Source organism: Perna viridis, chromosome 2 (genome assembly GCF_037379345.1).
Source record: "Perna viridis isolate PV_CMFRI_1.1 ecotype Kerala chromosome 2, ASM3737934v1, whole genome shotgun sequence".
NCBI classification, from domain to species: domain Eukaryota; kingdom Metazoa; phylum Mollusca; class Bivalvia; order Mytilida; family Mytilidae; genus Perna; species Perna viridis.
In genome coordinates, this window is record NC_142446.1 from 46,935,046 (window position 1) to 46,957,121 (window position 22,076).

Genomic DNA, 22,076 nt, shown 5'->3' on the forward strand with positions numbered 1-22,076 from the left:
AATGATTTAAATGAAATAAGTTCGCAAATAAACATTGATAAATTGAATTATGCATTATGATCATATAATAAAAAATGAGTTTGATTATATCTTGTAGCTTGGAAGCTTACTTTGATGAGAAAAAAACTACTTTGATGACATTATCAATTAATTTGAGAGCTGTTCAAAATGTCAGAAGTTGCATAAATAGCCAAATCCACAGCAAATGACCATCAATTTCCCAAACAATAAAGACAGAACAACAAAGGGCACATATGGATGTCATTAAAGTGCATATAACATAACTGCAGAGTTACCATCTGTACAAGAGATGACATACCAAGCAAGATTGGTCAACCACACAGTTAGTCTACCCAACCATGCTGTTGAAGAAGAACGTCGCATACTCAGTAACATAACATCCAGAACTAAAGTGGAAGTTGCACCAATGCCTGCTATTTATAGTCAGATACGCATCATTTGATGTGCAAACTCATGAGGTATTATCACAGTAACCAAACTGACATAGCCAAGTCATTACTGTATAGACCCAGACACAAGATACTACCACCCTTACCAACCACAAGACCCGAAATTCAAAGAACAATTAACAAAAAAACCATCATTACTCTTTATTTCAGAAGAAACTGAGTATTTTTTAACCAAGGACTGATATCTAAAAAAAAACAGATAAAAAGACCCAACAGATGTCAACCAACTGGTACGTCGATGTGCTGCATTACCCTTGCTACAACTAAATGAAGTTGTAGATTTCTGGTTGCACACACATACTAGATAATCCAGAGAGGGGACTATACCAAACTGACAGACTACGTCACAGAAATCTTGATTGATGGAAGATCTCCACAACCAACATGGAACCATCACCAAACGGAGGGACCAAGGACCAACAACTACTTAGAGTGCTTATACTTGTTACAGACTTTTGTGCTTTTAAATGTGCTTGTTTCTACATGTAAATGGTGCTCATGGATGCTTATTTTGATAATTCATATCATGTGAATAAATGTTAAAAATATAATGTTTTGAATTTTGTTTTGCGAGTCACCAAATATTGAAAATCATAAAAAAATATAATGAAAATACCAGTTGATATCATTTTTGATACAACAGACATAAAACTAATTTAAAATTTTAAAAAAAATCAAAAACAGAAATATACCAAACAACAATAAAAAATCATCATTTTGATTGTTACACAAATAAACCTAACACTTAATTAGATGTTTAAATAAGTTCCCATTTCGCTTTAATTCACTCCAAAAAATAATAAGGCGAAAAGGGAATAGTTTCATTTAATAAATTGGACAGCTAAGGCGAAATAGGAACAAGCCTAACTACATAAGGGTAACAACAAATTCACCGAACACTAATCCGATTCATAATCAAGTCAAGTCTAAAACAAATCTTGCAAAATAGACATTACCCCATCGGAGCAACTGGTGCCGCAATGATCCTGACTATGTATAGGCATTTCAGCACTCTAAACCTCCCTCTTTTTTTGCGGTGTGAAAATACCTATGTTGATTAAATAGCATTTGTATGGTATTGCCTCATAATCGGTTAATCAGTGGTCACATCAGCAAAATGAACAATTTACAAAAAGAACAATCAATACTCATTATTTTAGAAGAAACGAGTATTTTTTCAACCAAGGACTGATATCTAAAGAAAAATTGGTAAGATAAATCTTGAGACGTATTGTTAGATGATGTTGTAAAATGATAGATTGAAAGATTTTTTGCTGCTGTTCAAAATATCAAAAACTCACTTATATTAGAATAACAACAGTATTTTCACAATTGTGTTCGACTTTGTAGAATGACCACCTTGTTATTCATACAACAAATGCTAAATGGGACAAACAATTTAATATTCATAATATCTTACCTAAACTTGTTCATTTTTCAAGTATTAACTTTACTTTCGTAACAATAAAAGCTAATGCAATTCTGGTATTTATTTTTTAATTTAAAGAGTTTTTAACTGTAACCAGCTATATAGTACTTTTTCGCTGATAATTTTTAATTTACGACTTGATTAGCAAGTAGTGAAAACAACTTGATTTGGGACAAAAAACGGGGACGCTGCGTATAATATACAAACATTTACTATGTTTTTAATGACTAAAAGTTGAAATACCGATCTGAAACACTTGATTAATACTAACGGAATACACGCAAAGTTAATCTGAAACCATTACCATCAGCTAGGTTGCATTAAAAAGACAAAAGCCTTGTATATGTACCTTAAATTACAATAATGACATCTGTGTAACTACAGATTATCCTTCAGTAATGGATGGTTTAATCAAATTCTCCACTCGAGATGGAAAAATTAAAATTTTCAACATGCGAGCTTTAACGAGCATGATGAAATCCTAATTTTTACCATAGAGAGTGGAAAAATGATTTAAATCCAGAATAGACTGAAAAAGAATTGGTTTCTCCCATGAAATCGTTGAAATGTAAAATAGTGGGAAATTCTCGAAGAAATTTTTTCTTCGTCCGGTGCTTAAAAAGTCACGTGCATTTTTAATCATCGGCTTAGAATGGGAGAAGAACCAATACCTATTTGGGAGATTTTAAAGAGCTGTTATACGGAAGAAGATGGGAAGGAAAAAAAATATGTTTGATAGAAATATGAAGAAAAGAACTTTTCAATTTGTAACTCATGTGCGAGATGCTTTAACATCAAGAGATCCAATTCAATTAATTCATGGTACAATCAATATTTAATCTTGTTATACACAAAACAAATTAGAACTCTGACGCAACCTTTTAATCAGGAATAGACATGCTTTAAGCTGTCTTATTGTTCTCTCTGAGATTATATTTCATAGAAATCCTGTCAATTTCCGGGATACAGGTTATTGATCGTATATTATCTTCAAATGTTCACTGAAGTGGTTAAAACAGAGGAACTATTATTTTTAATGATTTGCTGGTATTTTCGACTTGGAAAATATCGATTAATTTTTTTTAATTAAGAGTGTTAGCAGTCAATTTCACAAACATTCTTAAATGCAGAACAATCCTTTTTTCATATTCCCGGCTTTGACTTCGTTTTCTAAACATTTTGAGCAAATGAAAGTAACTGTCTTAATAAACAGATTGGTGAATTGTTCCATTAGAGCAATAGAGAGCAACAGACTTTAAATTCAAATATTCGATTTATTTGAGCTGCGGTAAGTACTATGATACTTAAAAAAAATTAACCAAAATTATCTACTGTTTCTTATACCACGTTGTCGTGTGTAGGTGGTTACCTTTCTATTTTTTCTAAAATGTCTTGCAATCCGTAACAGAAAATAATATTGTGACATCATTACATATGGTACACTTTACATTCATTTAGTAAAGAGTCTTTATAATATTGTGAAATCTGATTTGATATACGGACCGATAACATCTGGTCCTTAAAGCGAGCATGACTTTGCGTCAACGTCTAGAAGGTTTACCAAAGACGTATTTCGGTCAGAGCGTTTTCTCAACATTTTTTTTTCTTTACTCTCTATAACGTATTCGAATTGCTTAAACCGACACAACTTTTTCTCGTCTCAAGTCGTTGTTCCAAATTCTTGCATCTATACACATGAAGTGTGTTCATTGTCTAGTATGAAAAATGCTAAATTCTTATCTTTCAAAAGCATGTTATCGTAACATAAGCCAGCAATAGTAAATCATTTGCAATGCATGACATTTTCAAAACACTGTTATTTCGAAATAAGATAAACAACCGTTAAGTATACAATTCTTAAAATAAAGAATCACTTGGCCCTACATTTTTAATGTGTACATGCATGTATGTTGCATATCATGCAGTGACTAAATGCATTTCAAATTCTTAAGTATTTCATATTTCAAATTGTTTTACATTAGCATGTTTATACATAAAATATGCAATAAAAAGTATTGTTCCCCATATCTGACATTACAATGTACTTTTGTAAATCAATTTAAAGCAGCTTTATCTACTGCTTAATCGATTGTACTTGATGCAGATATTAAATTGTACTTCAATACTTACATTTTATTATTATTGTAAGACAAGGAAATATAAAATGGATACCATAACTCCACTGACATGTAAAGGAGTCATTGGAAATCTTTGCCTAAAGGAACATTCACTATACATCCATTTAAAATAATCAAGGAAAAGAGCTGTTATATACTTTTCAATTTACGTGATTGGTCTGTAAAAAATCAATATTTAATTTTGCCGTTGGATCTGATTTTAACCAATTAAGAAAGGCCAATAGACATCTTGTATATGTATGAATAGATTTTTAAAAAAAATCGAAAAAAAAAACTTCCGGAATTATCCTCTGCCAATCACAACCAACGAGTATGTGTCTACTAGAAGTTTCAAATGTCAGATTTGATTAACATGATACATATATATACATCCCATGTTGAGCTAGATAGATGTATTACTCATTAAAAAGCTGTCCTAATATGTCAAATCTCTGACAGCATTTACATAATTGAAATAAAACAAGTCTTTATAATCCTTGAAAAAAGTATAGGTATAATATACTTTGTATTTGGTTCAGATATTGTTATATATTTTTATTATTATGATTTTATGTTTTGTGTAATGATTTGTTATACATTACTTATATGACAATGATCAAGAAGTACATTTGTGCCACCTGAAATTGATTATTTCAGTGTTGTCTCAATCATATTTAGGATGCTCAGAAAATAAAAATAGGATTTGGTTCTTGGTACCTTTCCATTCCTAATTTATTTGTAAATTATATAGCATAGATTTAACGATCTCCGCTTGGATATAAGTCTCTGTGCTACTTTGTTCAAACAAAATGTTTGACACAAATCAAAGAGTAATCAAGAGAACCAACGTTCTAGCGGAAATCAAAAGAAAGCAATCCAGGGACAAAAACCAAACATGGAAAAACAGACATACACAACAAAGAGCTTTAAGTAACTAAAATAATACATAAAAAGTTACAAAAGCTAATGAGCAACTCGGTCTCCACTGGAAGCATGAACCAGGTGCATCGGTAGGGTAAGCATTCCGACACATTTTTCAAAATGAACTACAATTTAATTTTTATGAGAGGTGGACTAGGATGATTTTTTTTATTAAAAATTGCAGAACAGGCCTTAAGAAAAAATGCAGGATCAAGTATTGTCCTAATGTTTTTGTTAAAAAGCGGCTCAGAAGATATCTTCAAAAACTTAACAATTCAATAAAAGTGTAAATTGAATAAAAGTAATGATTTAAATAGTAACAAATGATAGCGATATAGAAATTGGCAAACATAATAATGTTCTTGTAAATAACGGCGGAGCTATGAATTTTTCACAGAAAGGTGATCGTGTTAAATGCTATCGTACATGACAAGACTATCAAGTAGCCAGAAAAGAATACGGACAAATAAATGTTCATGGAAAAAGATAATTGCGCTTTCCTCGTCAGGAATCAATGATAGATTATAACATATTACTTGTCAATCTAGTGGACAGTCCTAACATTCGTAAATCTATCTTAACATCTTTATAGTTAGTCTGGTGGTATCGTTAATTCTTTTTCTATAGTTCTAGAATTAAACATTAAATACTGTTAATGCGACAAACGCAAGATAAAGGCTGTACAAGTGTCGTCTAAGACACTTCGAAATCAATCGTTAGTTAAATAGGCTGGGTAACACAAGGACATTATAAATCATAGATCCAAACTATGAACTTCTATTAGTAATCATAACCCCTACTGGGCTTGTGAATACGCCAGAGGATATGTCCACCAGCAGTGTTAACGGGACCGTGGTTTTAAATACAAAGATACCCATAAAATTTTTAAAAATTAAGGAAACTTGGCATGATACTAATTAGTATCTATTCTTGTTTTTATTCACTGATTTTTAATAGAAAAAAAGCCAAAATTTACCCGTAATGATAAACAAAGTAATAAAGTTGTTTTGTTCAAAAGAATACTCATTATTTGCTCCTTTCAAGATAAGTGTACCATGATGTAGGTCAAGCAAAGAAGATTATTTCATTTAAGTGTACCTAACAGCCATCGATTTGTGAATTTATTTATTGCTTCTAATGATTGGACCTGAAATCCATTAAAAAATATCGACAATCCTTGACACACTTTCTTATAATTATATATGTCGTATATTGATAAGATGTTTGTTGACAAGGTTATTCTAATGAAAGCCATATATTCTATTTAAATAATGCGTTTGTTACTCTTAATTGAATAAAGCCAAGGAAATGTACAGCTGCCACCACAGCTAATCATAAGTAATGTGTTCTAAAAGTAGTGCATTAGAACAATATAAAAGGCGAGGAAGTGATTTTTAGTGATCATTTGTTTTTCATATGATTTGGAAATTGTAAAATTCGTGGCGATAACATTATTCATTTCTCAAAATCAAAATCCACATCAATATAAACAACAAAATATGAATTTGAAAATAGATGTACTGAGGGCTGTAAGAGTTCTATTCGCGATAATACACAAATCTACATTTAAGTTTTCATTTTTGTTGTGCACATCATTGCTAAAAGAGAATTAACACATATTTTGTCTCAAGTTTATGGACTAATACTTTTACAAGGATAAATAAAGATAAATTTAATAGTTTAACGTTGTGTTCATGTAATAATACTTTTTTCAATTTTCTTGCCCTTGTTTGCTATCTATTTCGACGACACCAAATGCAGTCAATCTCCATGAAATATTATTGGTACTTACAGCAAATAAATGACATTTTAGTTCTATTATTTACGGCTACAACATTAATATTTCATCTTGAAGAGCTATTTCGGACGTTACTAGGAATTTATGTTAGAAATAAAAGCATGCTGAAGAAACAATCGAAATTCGTGATGGCAAACTTCAGATTAGTAATGTATGTTCTTAAGATTCCTGTATTTATTTAATTGTCTCCGAGCTGCTATCAAATATCAAAAATAAAAATATGTAGGCTTTTTACCCATTATCACATTTTGCATGATCCTTAGCTGGAGTGCTACTTAAAAATGCAGTAGTATATGTTTATGCAGACTCTGTCTTGTTATACACGATTTGGTCCTTACCAAAGTAACAGACGATCATTTTCAACACATCAAATGGAGAGAGATAACTTTCCTTTAATTACAATTAGCGCAATGTAATATTTAACGATAGAACTTGTTATTATGTAGATATATGGAGTGAAATCGTTTTGTAAGGTCAAAAATGTATCCAAAATAATTGATAATCCTGAAGATGTATAACTTAATAGATGCAAAAGATAAGTATGTATTACTGGGAACACGGTTGTCAATTGTTGTAATGAAACTATGTCCATTTTATAATTTTTACTCCATTCAATGCAGGTTACTTTACCCTTAACTTGTATTGTGCTCGTATAGTCTTTCAAATGCACCTTCTACGTGCGTCTTTTGACACTGAATTTTAAGGTTACAGCAAATACTCTACCTAACTAAAACAAGAATATTTACAACGAGTACACGATAAGCAATCTAATAAAAAATTATTTTCTATACGTATTAGTTTGGGAATGAAGTTATTGGCTTCAGTATCATGGAAAAAATAAAAGTCGAATTAAGTTTATTGATTGAAATTGTGATTGTTAAGGCACGCATGCAATCCACTTCCTGTTCGATCAATATTATGACAATGAACTCTAATCTGCGAGAAGTATCTTCTTTTGCATTATAACAATATTCTTCCGTGTAAAAGATGAATACATAAAATACTGATCAACTTATCTAAAGAAACTCCAATTTACGATACATTTTTCAAAGGAAGCAATGCATGAAGTAGATACTATTTTATAAAAAAAACAATCATTATGATACGGCTGTAAAAGTATATACTTTCCATTTCATTCAAAATGGATGTTTAATTAAGAAATATTATATGTTGTTTTAAATTCAACAAAAAGCACAAAAAAATAAGCAACTTTACTCATATTGCATATTCAAGTTTTAATTATTATCTTTAGTATCTTAAACTCAATGTAGTTATTGCTGTAATAACTCTATCTATTCTAGATGTCTCATATCACGTAAACTACATGTTTAATCATTTACAACGTTTATAACATAAGACACATTTCCTATTCATATTAAAACATTTCAAACATTTTTAGCGTCATTTCACAATAAAACAATTGTCATTAAATGTTAGCATAATATACATAATACCTTCTTAATATACAGGCTCACAATAAAACGGTCTCGGGATGATAAAAATATTGGTGGCAAGAAATGTTGTTAATCAAACAGCTTTTTTGTTCTTTTATTTAATAACGTAGGTGTATTTTGGTAACCTTGTATACATGCACGTCTTTGTAAATGACAACGAACTGAGAAGCCACGGGATTGAATTAAAGAAAGGAACCGAAACGGAGAAGTTTATTTGACAGTCCAAGATTTATCTATCTGTAGACAGGGCCTTATCTAAATAACAATCTAATGAAATTGCTATTGTCGGCACTTAACTTTCAGCAAGAACGATAAAAGGACAAAATGACAAAAAAACTTTAATAAAAAAAGGAAATGACGTATCGATTTGTCTAAGGAACATTTCTGTATCCATCAACAATAATTCCGTTGTGATAAATACTACTAATATCAATATGATCAGCCTTAAACAAAAACATATACCATTTATTCACGTTCGTTTTATTTCCATTCGCCCGAAAACAAGATGGAAATAGTAGAAAATTGGACTCTAGTTTTAAATTAACTCGTAGAAGATTTCTATGATGATTGGAGAACTAAGCATTAAATTACCAATATATATATCGTGTCCAAAAACAGCATACTCGTCTCCATTCACCATCTTAGCGCGGTGATTCGAGCTAATATAATAGTTTGTAGAAGTGATCATTAGAATCTTTTTAACTAAATACGCGACGGTACTTCTTACACTTGAATAGACCCAATTACTTTATTGCTAAAAACAATCAATATTTAATCCAGTTCTACACGAAAACACGTCATTGTTATCAAAAATATCTGACGTAACCTTTCCATCTTTCTTATCATGACATGCTAAAAGCTTTATGTTTGACAGGTTGGTCTTTCATATAATCCATTTTAATTTCCGCAAAGAAAAGTCAACATAATTATTGCATGTAAAATTGCATAATTATGTGAGAAACGAAATTAATGCTTATAATACGAACATGCGTTCAAGGAAGATGAAACTTGAAAAGTAATTGAGAACAAAACAAAATCGGCGGCAAACAATACAAATTCCATAATCTCCTGCTTAGACCTAATTCCTACATCGATTCATTTCACATTTTTTGTATAGTTTCTGCAAGGCATGATTATAATAATTCTAATGATTCAAACTTTTAATACTTATCTTATTTGACATCGTTATATGATTATTTAAGGATTGTTCTTAACTTTTGATAAGGTTATGCGAAATAACCAGCTTTTTGGCAGTCTAAGCTTCATGAACTGCGAAGCATTTTATGAACAACCGTAAACTGCCCTAAAGTTGATTATGTGAGCATAGCTTGATAAAAAATTAAAAAATCGTTATTACTTAATTTCTAATTCATTAAAACAACGCTAAGATTTGTAACTTCATCAAAAAGCCTTATTTAGTTAGGAATTATTTTAATTGCAGACTGTGTACCGATCGACGTTAATGACGTCACAGTACCAAGTTAGTTTATGGAAAATAACCTATCTTGCCAAGATGAGAAAAAAAAACAACCAAATTAAATTAATGATTGTACAGAATTTCAATTCATAATATAGTATATATAAATATTTTAAATTCGCTATGTCTGGTTCTCCAAATTTAGCATAAAAATACTTTTACAACGGCCTAATAAATCATTGTTGACACTAATTCAATATACAAATTTTCATAAGGGAAAGAATTTTTTTCATACAATATCGATGCACAATATTATTTTGAATTTGTTCAGATTTGTCGCTTGGTGTGAATCCTTTATACGATATCTAACAACTGGAGGTTTTCTGTTGACTCCCTTTTTTCGATTAAAAAACAGTAAATTAAAGAAATATTTAATGTTAAATGCAGAATCATAAACATGTATGTGGTGAAAGAACCATTACTTTTCACGTGGCTGGTAGCATAATTGAAATGAGAGGGTACCACCATAATTCATGGGGAACAAAATTTAGACAGGAAAATTTGTTTAAAACTTATAAGGGGGACAGCGATGTCAACAAAATAGGTATCACGCAAGTGGTTCTGGTCCCTTTTTCAATGAAAACAAACGATTATCTTTGTTATAACAAAAGAACTTCTTCTTGTGGGCAAAACTGCAACTACAGGTCAATGGTTTGATAATGGCTTTGTATTTGATTGATTAAGCATTACTATGGACCGAAGATTTTATTACACATTGGTAGATGATAGGTTTAAACTAATCTAATACCCTTTAGATGGTCAGATATCATGTGTATGGATAATCAAACTGATACCAATTTATTTATTATTGTACATAGCCAGACTATTCGTTTGCATGATGTGAGCATATAAAATTATCATACACGTAATAAAGATTTCGAAAATTCTTAGTTAACAATTGAAAAATGAAATGTTCCTTAAACCAAAAGATGTTATCAGGGAAACAAATATGATACTATTACTTGAAATTGAGTTTTTAAGGTTGTTTTCTATATCTGGTATGATAGTGAGTATCACTGTAAAAGTTAAGTATAAACCATTTTATTGCATGGCCGTCATCACTACCTTTGGGCTTTTTTTTCTTAAAGTCATTCCCATCAATAGCAGCACAAAAGAGAAGGGGTGATAAAAGCTCTCATTGGCCTAAACTGCAACAATAAAAAAAATAGTCAAAAAATGTTGAAAGATGGAGACTTTAATCCATCAAATATGAGAAAATCCAAAGATTTCTGATAATTCTTGCAATAAAAGGACAAAAAAATTGCTTGAATTTTACCAAAATTCAGATATTCTGTCAATGTTTTTAAGTTTTGGTCTCTTTCTGATCATATTTTTAGAAATTTGGTGTCTTTATCATAGAAATAACTTCATAATTAGTGAACATATTTATTATATTATAGTTTGTACGTGTAGTTTGTATTTCGTATGTGTTGGCAAAGTTTTCTGGATGTAAATATGTCCGAAAAAATTACCTATACTTGTGGCATCATTATGACGACGTAACAATGAATAAATGGCATGAAACATTTTTTTTTACATATGTTTATATATTTTACTTTGTTATGAATAATTTTTGTGTATGAGGGCTTGATATTTTCTGCAATATTCATAGCCGAATGCCCCTACACCGTAACGATCAACAATAGAACATATATTAACCCAAGAGTAAGAGACAAATTAAACAATCTGAATTCCCCTTGCCCTATGCAGCTTCCATTCCCCATTGAGTTTTACCTAACTCTAATTTTAGTTCGCTTGACTTATTTTCTTTATATAATTAATTCATAAACAAATTATAATGAAATCGTTTCCAATGACTAACATTAAAGACAACCTGTATACTTATATTCTCTAAAAGTGATTGCCTTCTTCTATCATTTATACACCATTCTTCATCGTAGATCCTTATTGCCCATGACATTTAGAGTGGTAAATATTACAGATGTGGGCAGCATTTTAGCATATGTTCCTTTTGGTTAATTGTTCATTGTTGTTATACAATGTTTATATTATGAATGTTTCTCTGGTACATTATTATCTTATACATTTTTTTGTCTAAAACACAAATAAAACCATCCTTTGTTTGAATTTTCAATTATATATTTTCAGAATGTATTCATTCACTCCTGACATGATTGGCCCAAGGGCCGACTTTGTAAACTGTAGTCAAAGTTAAGGAATCGTGTGTATAATGATATGACAACACTGTATCACACTCATACTAACTAGCAAAATGTTTGTATTAAAGCACATGTCTATAGTAAAATATACTTACACTAGTGAATTTCTAAAGCACGTGTTTTAGTAACATATTAAAATATACTTACACTAGAGAATTTCTAAATCCATTAGAATCAGGTTTAACTACGCATGCAACGTTTCAGGACATACTGCTCTGTTATATTGCTAAATCTTCAGTGCTGATTTCTATAACGTTGATTGGTATATGACAGTATGATTGGTCGATTAGCTTGTCGTTTATTATGCTACTTCAAATTACCATTAAGAATATATTCCAGTGTGTTCAAAATAATAACTTGAATATTTCATTCTATTTTGCTCAACTACATCTGACTTCTGTAATAAGAATTATTTTCTTGGAGTTACAACAATGTAGTAAGCTAAGGTATAGACGCCAACGCTTTATAACAATTCCTACATAGCATATTTGATAGAAAACTGTTTTATATAGAATTTATGTTCAAAGAAAGGTTGATGGATAATCAATATAAATAATGACACAGTGGCATAGCTCTTTATCAACAGTGCATATGACCAGATACATTTTAACGAAAGCATAATAGATTTATATACTGAACAGTTAACTTCTTACAGTCAAACACATAGAAAATGAACTGTGGAAAAAATTACACATAATTCTAACGATTTAGTACACAAATATCCTTGGGATTATTTCTGAAACACAGTTACTGTTAAAGAATTATTGTTGGTGAGGTACCAATTTTCGTGGTTTTCAATGGGTTCGGTAAACCACGAAATTGGTTCCCAAACGAAAAGGAAATTTTCAATTCATTTGAAAGAAAAAGTTGTCAAATCGAGGAAGTCAAGAATCAACCAACTGATAAGTTTTACCTAAACCACGAAAATTGGTACACGAAAAACACGAACAGATATTATAGATGTGTTCGGTGTGGTGGTTATGATTTTTTTTCAATAACTATCGGTATTTCACCTCCACCTCCCCTTCATCGATTTGGTTTTTCTCTCCCTTTTTTAAGTATTCATCGGAAAGTGACCACCAAACGACCTTAGAAATTGACTTTCATTCTTTGATTAAAGTCTGCTTTATTATCGCTTGACAAGACAAAAAACAAATGCTAGAATTACACGGTTTGTTTCCACGAGAATATCGGATAAATGTTTGACATGGGACAATTATTTTGATTTAATAATATCAATTCGACAATTTCATAAACACGTTTTTACAAAATATTTTAAAAAGCCTTCATTAACACTGATATATTGGTACTTCTGTGCTTTATACGTGGAGATACTATGATGCATATTTGAATAAAGCTTTAAATACTAACATCGATTTTCATATTGAAGATGTCGTCTCTTATAAAAAACATTCGATGTTACAGCTTTTTACAGGAAGACTGTTCACGAACTCAACTCGACAATGTATGTATCTATCATTGGATAATTACTTAAAGACATAACATTCTGAGTACGCTATTTTAATATGTCAACAAGACCACCATAAAATCAAAGTTGAATCATATGTGTTCAATCTATTATTAGGACATTACATATATGATGAAAAAAGCTTCAAATAGATTTCTGCTGAATTTGAACATTTCCCTTTTTTTTTGGTTTCACATCGTGTGACAATTTGTTATTGATGTTTTCGCTACAAATTTGTGACGATTGTATTCATTTTAATTCCAGTGGTGGTCTTAAAAATTATTAATCATTGTGTAGTTTATTCATTTTCAAAATCTTTTTGTTTCACTGATTAATACACATTTTACCGTTTTCGCTTATAGACTATATAATAATTATCGTCGCAGTCTTATGTATTTCTTTTTTTATGGAGCACGAATGTTTAAAAAAATGTTCCTATCAAACCTTCAGAAAAGCACTCTTTAATGTTTAGTCCAAAAACCATAACTGGTGACATAGTTACAATATGCTAAACATTAACAGCTTCTCTATGTTTATGGCCCAGTGCAGGTCCAGGTGTCAAAAGAATAGGCGTGCAGCAGCGCTAAGCTTGTTGTAAAAGGCGACTATATGGTGCTCAGAAACCTAGTCGGGCGCTAGGCGCTCTGCCCACAGAGCAATTGGGTTGTGTGCCCCAGGTGGTGGAATGGGGTACCCCTGGCGTGTTACATGCTGGGGTTGTCAGGCTATAATACAGAAAACCTGACCGCAAACCATAGAAGTGCACCGTGTTTGGAAAGAAGCCACGTTCCTCGCACGTTAAAGAACCCTGCTGTGGTATTCGATAGAAGTAGGAACCTTTGCACTCCGCCACAGGAGGCTAAATTGCCCGACCTTACCCATCCCTCCCTATTTCTAGTGGCAATAAAAAATTGTCGACCCTATTGTCCTTGTGTCCCATCATTTTTTTTTATTATTAATATTTTTGTCCCATTTCCTCGTCAGCCACTCTATGTCAATGTACCATTACCCCGTCAGCTCCTGTAATTTATGTCCCATTTCCCGTCAGCTGCTCTATGTTTATGTTCTATTTACGATTCAGCTCCTCTATGTTAATGTTCCATTTCCCCGTCGGCTCCTCCCTCTATGTTTGTGTACCATTTCTGCGTCAGTTCTTCTATGTATGTAATTGTCCCATTTCCATGTCAGCTCCTCTATGTTTATGTCCCATTGCTTCGTCAGCCCCTCTATGTCTATACGCCATTACCCCCGTCAGCTCCTGTAATTTATATCCCATTTCCCGTCAGCTCCTCTTTGTTTATGTTCCATTTCCCCGTCGGCTCCTCAATGTTTGTGTACCAGTTTCCCATCAGCTCCTCTATGTATTTGTCCCATTTCCATATCTGCTGCTCTATGCTTATGTCCAATTTCCCAATCGTATTCAACATCTCCTCAAAGTAAGTATCGGCATGTTAAGTGTCAGTCTCTGGAAGAATCACGCAGTGGGTGAAACGTACCATGAAAAACATCCACCATTTTAAAAGTGTAATTTGTCTTTTTAAACCATTAGAATCAAGGAAATGGGAGATGATCCATGTTATGATGGTAAATTGAGGTATAATGTCATTGAAATGCACTGAAAATGAACATTTCAAGGGCAGAGTACTCTGTCAAATTTCTCACTTTTCTATCATTCTATTGAAAAATTTCTGAACAAAACCAGTGATACAGAGATCATCTTTAAGTGAAATTATATTGATTGGTGGGTTTTTGACATGCACGTTTCTGTTTTTCCTATTTTGCCTAATTCTTACAAATTATTATTAACGACTAAAGTAAAGATGAGTTTTTCATCGCTTTGTGCCCCATTAATACCGATTCATTATCTCCCATGCTCAATGCCTTATACCTTATTTCCGATGACCCCATACTCCATTAAATGCCAAGTTTTACCCCCATCAAGGCACTGTAAAAAGAGACAACAGATACTAGATACTCACGATTTAAGACGTCTTGAGTTTTGCAATTGGCATTAATCACATATAGGATATTATCGCTTTTGTTCTTGGATAAATGCATTCCTAGTTACTGTCACTAAATCCCATAACAATAGACATAACAAAAGACATCAACACCAGCAAAACAATCGATTTTGAGAGGTTGGATATATTTCCTTTTTTTCAATTTGAAACTTGGTCGCTTGATTAATTTGTTTACCGCCATATACAAAGTCATAATTGCGAAGAGGATATAGTTTTAGTTTTATCTAGAAAATTATTAGCTCTACAATGGTGCAATATAATGGATACATGGTTCTATCTAATGCAAATCCATTACTAACCGAACTGCTAGAAACAAGCCTGAACGGCGACTTGCATATTTCATATAGAGGTATAGAGATAAAGGTCAGATATTCATTTAAACATGATCTGCGAAATTTTGTGAAACAATCTTGTTTTATAAGTATTGGGTAGACACCGCATCTGGACGCTCTCAGTTCTGCTTCATTCGCATAACCAATTTTCCGAAGCATGTGAAAAAAATGGCCGAGAAATTGAAGAGAGACCGTTAATAAATCACCGAAAAAATAGGGGCTTTGTTCATCTCTACTTGTTTATGGTTACCTCCAAATTTCATCCAAAAGGAACACAGTGCAAGTTGGCATCGTCTTTGTTATGCCTTGGCATTTTGATGGTGTTTAATATGGTATTTGATTTTGGTGCAAGCTCATTATCTTATCCACCAAAAGAAGTTTGAAGTCAAGGACACTACAAACACACAGAGGTCTGCCTCATAAATATATATGGATTATAGTCTCGAAAATTATAAAAAAAAATTTAATCTAAATCATAGACGAAGGTTGATGTCACTCCCAAAAGAAAGTTCTATGATCTTCGTCATGGCTTGATTGATCAATATAACTTGATTGACTCAGATGTAGAACCTCCTTTATTGACATCAAACTAGAAGCAGGGAGACTATCATGCAATAAGAAAGTAAAAAATGAATGCTAACATTTTAATCCGATTCAGTTCATCCCTGATTTGATTAGTTCCGTGTTGTTTTTCTTTTCAAGTATATTTTTAAGAATTTTTTGTTGTACAATGTTCAGAACTAAGTCAACGTGTCAAACCGTACATAATGCTATTATACACTGAACTGATCGCTTTTTTTCAATTTGATGGAAAAAAAGCTTTTATCTTTTATCAAGAACTCCAATTCGTGAGTTTTGTCAAGATGACAATAAACGTTTTATTGTATTTGCATGAACAAGACGACAGCTTAGGCTATTACATCTATGTAGTCGACTTGATTTTGACAGGTCGTGTCGTGTGCTAAACACAAATAAAAACATCTACAGAACATTCATGAATATATCGTACAAAACATAATGGGTATTATCTTCTTAGCGTCGCTTAGAACGTAAAGAATCGATGATAAAATACAATCAAACATAACTGAAGTGGTAAAATCATGAACAGCAAAGCGTAATACACTCAGTAGTTTAAGCAACCGACATTGTTATTCCTGTATTTTTCAAAGATGCTTATGAGATTAGAAAGATACACTACAAATGTTCATCGATGATTTGTAAATATGTATTAAATTCAACGAAAGATGAAATGGTTGATTGATTGATGCCAACACATGTCTATCTTAATGAAAGCAATAAATAGATGGTTTCTTTCGCGATACAATAATTGTTTTTGTTTGAAAAATAAAGGCAATCAGCATCAAATAAAATATCGAATATCTGTGTTCACTATTCCCTCTATAGACTGGCAATATGTCATGAAAACAAATCGTACAAGTGATAACATTTTGGTAGATCTGCTTCTCGTAACTGAATAAAATGTTATCACAAATTCTGACTTCTTTCGAATGTACAAAAGTTGTTAACTTCAACATCGTTATATGAACTATGAATTTAGTACAGATCATGCTGATGCCAAAAAAAAAAAAAACAAAAAAACAAAAAAAACAAAAAAACAAAAAAACAAACAAAAAAAAACACACAAACAAACAAACAAAAACATAAACGTACACAAAATTGTATTAAAAATACTTGCGGTTTTCAGTTAACTTAAATGTCATAATCAAACAATTTTACAAACAGCACAAGAAAAGCAACATACATGTGTCACCTTTTCAAATACTACAGGCAAGAAAAGTTAAAACTAGAATAACTGTGGAAAAGCTCATAAAAAAAATACCGCCACCCCAAAACCCGCTTCAAATGCAGTTTAATTGTAAAGGTGATTTTATTTCTTCGTGCACATCAAGATATAATGCTAAATTTTCAAATAAAGTTTCATAAAAAATCCTTGAACACTTTAGGAGGAGTAAAGCTTTCGAGGGTATAACATGTAAAACCTTTCATGTAGATTATTCCCTTTTGAAGTCCCCTGACAGTCACTATATTCTTTCACGTACATCTACAAATGATAACCTACTTTCTTATACAGTTTTATCAGAACCCCTTGAGCTGGTTTTTTTTTTTTTTTTTTTTTTTTTTATTGGGGGGGGGTTAAAAAAGAACGGAAATCATGATTTGAGCAAGATAAGATATATGACTTTCTTTGAAGAATTTTAAGAAAAAAAAGGAGAGAAATTCACAGTCTATTGCACTGATAAAGGAGTTTTTCCGATTTATGTTATTTGCAAGGAACTCATGGTAATGTGTTTTGACATGTAATTTCTTAATGTTTTATGCCGACCAGGAACTATATGCGTTCACGGAGGTCGATGTCTCACGCACATTCATTCAGGACTTTATATGTTTATAACAAATAAACAGAATATTAATAACCGGGATGAGCATTAATATCAATTAATACAAATTGTAAAGTCCGCATTTTCCAACAATAATTTTGATTTATTATTCCACATGGCTTGGTCTTCACTTTAAGTGACCTAACGACCAGACTGACAACAAATTATGCCCAAACATGAACGATCCTGTATGATTGATGGGTGTATTCTGACTTTACGCTGGGAATGTAAAGTGATGTAGATTTCACAAATTGGACATTATCAGTAATACAGACATACAAATTTCTCTTGACAATGATGTAAGACGATGCCATCAATATCAATTACCCGGGAGAGTTAACTACTGTTCAAATCACATAATGGAACAGCAAAAAGTCTAGGGGTAAATTACTTAGCCATGGTGATGGATGGGTGTCTGATAAAAAAAAACTGGGATCACAAACGCGGAAAGGAAATAACAAGAAGCTTAAGTTCAACTAATAATTCCATGAAACAATGTAACAGACACCTGATAGTTCTATTTCTCTTCTCAAATTTTCAGACTGATGTTAAAAATATTAATCACAATGTGTTGTTATATTTTTTTATCTTTTATATTTATTGCACTGTAATTAGTATGTATATCACGATAGTGCCGTATAAATCAAACTTAACACGTTAATAAATGCGAACTTACAACAAATACTCTCGTCGTTTAAAATAATTATATGTTTGTAGAAGGTTTTTTTTTACAAGTAACAAATACAGGTAAAATAATGGATATTTTGATTCCCAATAACAAGCAAGCGTTTCGACAATAGAGATATATGATTAGTACATTAATAAATCACCAAAACACTTCGAAATAAAAAAAATGTGGCTAACAATTCTTTTATGCAAACAAAGCTTCATTACACTAGAATGTAAATGTTTATAAAACGGTATACAAACGTTAAAAAGCAAGTTAAAATATGTTTGTTGTACAAACACAATTCTTCATATATAATATCACTCAATGGTAAATATATCTTCCTGGAATATCGATAATAATTTGAGTTCCGTCTATGAATTTTTTTCTGGAATCATCATAGTCACCTACAAGAAAAAAAAATTATTGTTTGATGAAGACACCGTTAATTTGTTTCAAAAACTGTTTTGAAACCCTTTCATCGCTGTTTGTTGTTTTTATTTTTTAAATTTATTATGACTTGTTAGAATTTTACATATGTATATGCCAGCACCTGAAGCAATGGCACAGTTTCAAAAATGGCAACTGCTGACTACCAAATGTTCAAAGGTTATACGACAGGACATTGTAATATTTTGGACAACTTAATTTGTGGTCGAGAACTTGAAAATGGATTGATTGGCCGATTGATTGTTGTTGTTAAACGAACAAACTGTGCTATTTCACTATATCCGGGCAATGCACATGAAATGAATGATAAATGAAAAATGGGACGGGACACAAGGATAATAGTGTCGACGAGTTTCGATTGCCACTGGAAACTGGGAGAAGTGGGTATGGTCTGGCAATGTAGCCGCCCGTGGCAAAGCCGAGGCTCCTTCTCCTGTCGAATAACACATCAGCGTTTTTTTAACGTGCAAAGAACGTGTCATTTTCCCCCAACACGGTGCACCACTGTGCTTTGCGGTCAGGTTTTCCGTAATATGGCCTGACGACCCAAGCATGTAGCATGCCAAAGAAGGGTTACCCCATTCAACCACCTGGTGCACACAACCCAGTTGCTCTGTGGACAAGAGCGCCCTAGCCCCCGGCTAGGGTTCTGAGCACTATTTAGTCGCCTTTTACGTCAAGCTTAGCGCTACTTATTGCGTATCTTTTGAAACCAAGACCAGCACGGAACTGAAAATGGATAGTGTGAAGTTGATAAAGTTCAATAACTATGCAAATTTAACAGGGTTCCATGTTTCCGGCTGCTCACGGTAAAATTGACACAAATGTCTAAATATATTCACACAATATGAGCAAGTCGTTGTATATAAATCAATGGTCTTAATTTTATTTTATAAATATTTCTAAAAAGCAGGTATGTGAGCATTCACAACGTCTGACGGACAAACATATGCCTACCACGTATCACTTTGACTTACAGTGGGGGAGTGAATCAATATGTATGCTTATTGCCATAGACAAATTGTAGGGGTAATTTGTATGATCAAAATTTATTTAGTGTACGGTTTTGCTTGAAAAGAATTAAAGAATTGTTTGTTATATATATATCAGTGGGAGAAATGTTTGAACTTTAGATCATGTCCATGCTGGTTGTTATCTATAAACATGTTTATTTGTATGAATATATATTAAAATAATATATATTTTTAATGATTCTCTTTTGTAATAATTTCAATTCTTCAAATGTACAAATCTTTTTCACACAATACTGAAACAGAACCTATAACAAGAAATATACTTTATACAATAAATAACAACAAAGTGTATATATTGGAAAGTGTTTATTGTAGAGTTTCGGGTCTTTAATTTTATATCATCTTTCCATTCCTTTACCTGAGAACCGATTTGTTCACCATGTCTTAATTTTCTTTTTCCTTTTCTTCTACCCCGGACATGACATTTATTAGCTACAAGGCGGATATTTCTAGTAAAGCAAAGGAAGTTTACCGATGCATCTGGTTCATGTTCCAAGTGTTCAGTGGAATACGGGTTGCTCATTTTACTTTTTGTTCTTTGTGCATGATCTTCCGTTTTTTCGAGCTCTTTGTTGTGTTTTCAATGTCTAGTCTTTATCACTGGAATATATTCTTTTTGATTTCCACTTGAATCTTGGTTCTCTTTATTACTGTTTATACTAGATATCAAATTTGGAATGGTTTTTCTTGCATCAAATGATTACTCAAATTTAAATTGCTATCTCATTAATGTAACCATGATCACTAAATTGTCCTCACCGTTTTAACTTCAGTATACTCTTTCAAAGCGTATTCACCCCTGTAAATACGAAACAATAATTGCCACTGTAACTCAAAGTTAAGTAATTGAGCAAGACCATTGTAGTGCTATTCAATTATTTCATTGATGCTTGTATTAATGTAACTCAACTTGTAGAGTTTGTCCTCCATAATTCTTGTACCGACCATACTAAGACACCTTTGTCACTTTTGTTTTCAAGTTATTTTTTGGTTTATATGTACAATGACAATACAAACTCCTGGACAGGTCATGTTGAAAACATATTAAAACTTCTGTTTCATACTTTTAACAGGGTCTTTTCTTTCAAAGCATTTTTTTAAATAGTAATTACATTTAGTAATATAAGTATGTAAAAAGAACTATGCTAATTTGACTGAAACAATATATATTCATAAGAAGTAAATATGATTTATCAATACATAGTTTACGAATCTCTGCGTAATATCCTTTCTAAAGGTCCCAAGTACCGTGAACCACGCTCCATAAATTGGAATTATAACTTTAAAGTTCTTATGGATGCCGTCGAGAACTATGCAAGGAAATGGATAAAACGAGAACAAGACGACATTGATTCTCTGTCAGAGTGGTTAAAGGCCGTGAGGTCTTTAATTTTGAAACGAATGAAAGTTTTAAGTAGGTCAATGAGTGCCAAGGCTACATCAGTTTTCAAAGACCCCGATGTAGCAAAAACATTGTCTACTATACATGACAAATATGTTGTCGTACCAGCAGACAAAGCCCAAAACATTGTTTTTGTCTGAAAAACGTATTATATCCAATGTTTATTATCAGAGGTAGACGTAGAAAATAATAGCAGTGATAAGACCTATACTGCTACCACTCTCTCCAAAGAAGAGATTGTGGAAAACCAAAAATCTGTGCTATCCTCTTTTGGTCTCTCTACCAAGGACGATGATTGTGATTTACCGTCTATGTACTGGATTCCTAAACTTCACAAGAATCCATACAGAGAGCGTTTCATTGCTGGATCTGCAAAATGTACCACCAAACCTCTTTCAAAACTTTTAACTTCTATACTCAGAACTGTCAAAGCGGGTCTGCAGTCCTACCACAACAC

General features: G+C 32.1%; 2 protein-coding genes across 4 annotated transcripts in view; both read right to left on the reverse strand.

Annotated features, from left to right (window-relative positions):
* Positions 1-12,091, reverse strand: part of LOC148625405 (thrombospondin-1-like) — a 39,197-nt gene extending 27,106 nt beyond the window's left edge. Inside the window, exon 1 of the mRNA XM_088568918.1 lies at positions 11,994-12,091. The gene's annotated coding sequence lies outside the window, so the exon portion shown is untranslated. The remainder of the gene's footprint in view (positions 1-11,993) is intronic.
* Positions 12,092-17,783: 5,692 nt separating this feature from the next.
* LOC148625407 (aldehyde dehydrogenase 1A1-like) overlaps positions 17,784-22,076 on the reverse strand; it is a 33,150-nt gene continuing 28,857 nt past the window's right edge. For 2 of the 3 annotated variants that reach the window (XM_088568924.1, XM_088568923.1), the window contains 2 exons: positions 20,977-21,016; positions 17,784-19,140 (listed from right to left, as the gene is read on the reverse strand). In XM_088568924.1, coding sequence (XP_088425050.1) covers positions 19,108-19,140; positions 20,977-21,016 — 73 coding nt within the window. In that variant the 3' untranslated portion in view covers positions 17,784-19,107. The remainder of the gene's footprint in view (positions 19,141-20,976; positions 21,017-22,076) is intronic. The other variant, XM_088568925.1, reaches the window with a different exon arrangement.